Here is a 3,742-nt window from a genome sequence, read left to right on the forward strand (position 1 = left end):
AACGGGCACGAGCAATTCTGCCCATCCTTTCGTTTCAATCCAAAAGAAAAGAAAAAAAAAACAATTCTGCCCGTGGCCGTGGGTCATCTTTCTTGGATTTGGGCTAGTGGAAATTCTCGGAATCTTTGCTTGGTTAAGTAGTTGCAGTGCGGTCACCACCATGCACAGCTAGAGCTACTAGCTGATGACCAGCCACAGAGCTGGATGCAGACAGGCACAGCACCAGCACCAACAGCATGATGGAAAGCAACGGGTGGTGCCTTGATGCAGCATGCAGACACAGGCAGGTGCAATGCAAAGCAGCCAAGCAGGCGAGCAAAGGGAAAGGCTAGTAGCCTCCAAAGGAAACCTGAGCGGCTGAGCTGATGGTATTTGAGCGATCAGCGAGGAAGAACAGACAGACCCACACAGTGACACAAGAGCAAGCGCCGCCTCTCTATTTCGCCTCTAAGGTTCTGTGAAGACTGGTGGCGGAGTTGCTTCTTTGCAGCAATCCAGCAAAAAGAAAAAGAAATCAATTTGATTCCTTTTATGCATCCAAATCCGTGTTTATATCCAAAATCTCAAAATCCAAAAAAATTATAAATCGTCTGCATGGTGTATTAAATATAGTAGAAAAATAAACCGCATTACACAAATGGACTGTAAATCGGGAGACGAATCTAATTAGGTCGTGATTGGACACTAAATTGCTAGAGTAAATCTACAGTAATTATATACTAATGATAAATTAATTAGGCTCATTAGATTCGTTTTGTATTTTAACGAGATTTATAATTAATTTTGTGATTAATTCACATTTCATACTTTAAATGTTGAAAGATTCTCTTTCAAAAATTCAAAAAGAGGAACTAAACAGAATCATTGCTGTTTGTTGCTGATTGCTGTGACAGTTTTGTCTGCAACTGCTAGCAGCTGCCTTGCTGAAGCCAGCAGCAGGCGCCGCATCTTTATTCAGGTTTCAAAATCTAGACCATGATTCTAGGAACACCAGCAGGGTTTCCTAACTGAAAAGAATTTGATTTATTCTATACACTTTTTTTTTTCGTTTCTGATTGTTGCGACACTTTTTTTCTACAGCAGCAAGCAGTTGTGCTGAAGCCAGCATCGGGCGTCGCATCTTTATTCAGGTTTCAGAATCTAGACCAGGAGCCATCAGCCAACCAATCAACCAGCTATAGAAAACAACTGCCATTTCTTTCTTTCTTTTTGGCTGGAAAAGCATAACAACAACTAAATTATTTCACTTGGTTGCTGCACTGACAATCTATTCCTCCGAACAAAGGGCGCGTTTAGTTCCCAAAAATTTTCACCTCCCCTTTAAACACATATATGAAGTACTAAATGTAATTAAATAACAAAATTAATTACACAATTTGGATGTACATGACGAGACAAATCTTTTAAGCCTAATTAGTGCATGATTAGCCATAAGTGCTACAGTAACCCACATGTACTAATGACGCGGTCAAAGGCCTCAAAAGATTCGTCTCGTGGTTTCCAAGTGAGTTCTGAAATTAGTTTTTTAATTAGTATCCGAAAAGTCTTCCCGACATCCGGTCAAAATGCTGATTTGACAACCAAAAATTTTTGGATGGGGAACTAAACGCACCCAAAGGGTTGTGAATTGGTGATGCACAAACCATCCACTCTCATCGCAACATGATACAGGAACAAAAAGTCAAACTCAAATCTATTTTTTTGTTGATACAAAATAGACATGCACTAGCGAAGCATCAAGAACGAATCCACAGGGTAAAAACTGCTCTGCTTGCTCGAGGAATCAGAAGTTCAGAACACGGACGAGAGCACCGCGGAGAGCACGGCGAGCACGACGCTGCCGCGGAACCCCGTCTGAAGCTTGAAGCCGCCGCCGGCGGTGGCGTCGCTCGCCGGAGTGCCGCCAGTCGACGGCGTGACTGCAGGAGAAGAGCGACGACGATCCGCTAGTTAGTTGAGTGTGCAGTTTGGCGTGACTACTGAGACCGAGAGGGTTCAGATTTGAGAGCACTCACTCTTGGAGGCGTTGGCGAAGAGGGCGTAGTCCGGCGAGCCCGGCTTCAGGTTCAGCAGGGCTAGCAGCAGAGCAGGTCATCGTCAGTCATCAGGAATTCAGAATTGAACCCGGCAGCAAAAATAAGTATAAAACATTGCGAATATCTTAACAATTCAGATGTGCTAATACCATTTGGAGTATGTTACTATAATATTAGCCTGAATCACTGACATCAGTATGTGGGGAAGAAAACAAACAGAGAAAAATTCACTTCTTTTTTTTTCCTCTCAACGCAAAAAATATATCAGAGAAATGCACTGGACAGTCGGAACATGGGCTGATGTTGGCAGAGAGAGATTAGATCCACTGAAGCTCGGCCCAACCAAAGCACACAGCCCAATTGGACAGTGTTCAGTTCCACCTCAAGCTTTTGTTTAAAGTCCTTGTTTAGTTGCATAATTCAAAAATCCAAAAAAAATTTCCGACACCGGAGACTTAAATCTAGACGAAATAAAAAGCATTGCAAGTTTGTCTGTAAATCGCGAGACGAATTTAATTAGGCCGTAATTAGACGCTAAATTGCTACAGTAAGGCTACAATGAACAACCTCTAATGATGGATTAATTAGACTCATTAGATTCGTCTCGCGATTTACAGACGAGTTCTGTAATTAATTTTGTGATCAGTCTATGTTTAGTACTTCAAATATAGAAAGATTTCCTTTCAAAAAATTTACAACCTACAACTAAACAAGGCCCTAGTTATTCTTCTACATCCAGACATTGTGTGAGCTAGTGTTGACCCTGATCTGAGGCTTGACCGCTTGAAGGACAAGAGTCATATGCAAATTAGTAAAAAAAAACATAAGGGTACCCTGAGATATTCTATTCCCCTCCAAGAAAATCAACAAATTTGTTTGCCATAATTGTAGAAGTATGTCACTGATTGCATCTGGAAAAAAAATTTGAGCAGCAACCAAAATTGGTCGGGCAAGGATACAGTAGTGAGTAGCAACTAGTAGCAAGGGAGAAGGCAGCAATACTGACTGACGCAGAGCGTGACGTTGGCGTTGGTGAGCTTGCAGGCGGCGGGGAGCGCCATGAGGCGGTCGAAGCGCAGCCCCAGCGACTGCACCTCGTTCCGGCCGCTGTGCACCTGCTGGATGATGTAGCAGAGGCACTGCGGCCGCGCCTTCTGCGTGTCGGCGGCGTCGGAGCAGCACGTCGACGAGGGCTGCCCCTCGTGCCCCGTCGCGTAGTCCATGCAGTCCGTCAGCTTCCCGAAGTCCGCCGAGCACTTGGCCTGCAGCGGGTCCGCCGCCGGCGGCGACGACTGCGCCGCAGCCACCGCCGCCACCGCGCACCACGCCGCCGCCAGCCACCACCGCCTCGCCGCCATGCTGCCTGCCGTCTAGTTTCCTCCCAATCTGGCTGATCGAGCTGTGGATCGGGGAGGAGGGGTCCGGTCGTCGCGGGAGACTCGGCTAGTGGAGGGAGGGGGAATGAACACACGGCGAGGGCGGCCGGCCGGCGTTTATAGGCGGCGCAGGCGCATTGAAGCGGGGGCGGTGAGGGTTGGATGATGCATTCAAGACGGGGTTTGAGAGAGAGAGAGAGTAGCAGTCATTCCTTCCCCTTCGGGTACGGTACGTGTCCTCGTCGCGTACGCCACGTAGTAGGTGTCAGTCGCTGTGGCGGGCGGCATACAAGTGTACACCCACGAGCGACGTGTCCACGATCTGCTGCA

The 3,742-nt window shown here is 46.6% G+C and overlaps 1 protein-coding gene across 1 annotated transcript; it reads right to left on the reverse strand.

The window, feature by feature from the left end:
• Positions 1-1,178: 1,178 nt before the first annotated feature.
• Positions 1,179-3,535, reverse strand: LOC120679614 (non-specific lipid transfer protein GPI-anchored 1-like). The gene is made up of 4 exons (XM_039961250.1): positions 3,043-3,535; positions 2,016-2,075; positions 1,621-1,919; positions 1,179-1,287 (listed from the first exon to the last, which is right to left on the reverse strand). Exons 1-3 carry the CDS (start codon positions 3,392-3,394, stop codon positions 1,792-1,794), a joined length of 540 nt encoding a protein of 179 aa, XP_039817184.1. The 5' UTR covers positions 3,395-3,535; the 3' UTR covers positions 1,179-1,287; positions 1,621-1,791.
• Between the last annotated feature and the right edge of the window lie 207 nt (positions 3,536-3,742).

This window comes from Panicum virgatum, chromosome 6N, assembly GCF_016808335.1.
Source record: "Panicum virgatum strain AP13 chromosome 6N, P.virgatum_v5, whole genome shotgun sequence".
NCBI classification, from domain to species: domain Eukaryota; kingdom Viridiplantae; phylum Streptophyta; class Magnoliopsida; order Poales; family Poaceae; genus Panicum; species Panicum virgatum.

Coding starts and splice junctions, on each gene's coding strand:
- LOC120679614 (XM_039961250.1), bottom strand. CDS start 3,394: ATGGCGGCGAGGCGGTGGTGGCTGGCGGCGGCGTGGTGCGCGGTGGCG. Junction 2,076..3,042: donor CAACGTCACGCTCTGCGTCA/GTCAGTATTGCT, acceptor CTCTGCTGCTAG/CCCTGCTGAACCTGAAGCCG. Junction 1,920..2,015: donor CTTCGCCAACGCCTCCAAGA/GTGAGTGCTCTC, acceptor CTTCTCCTGCAG/TCACGCCGTCGACTGGCGGC.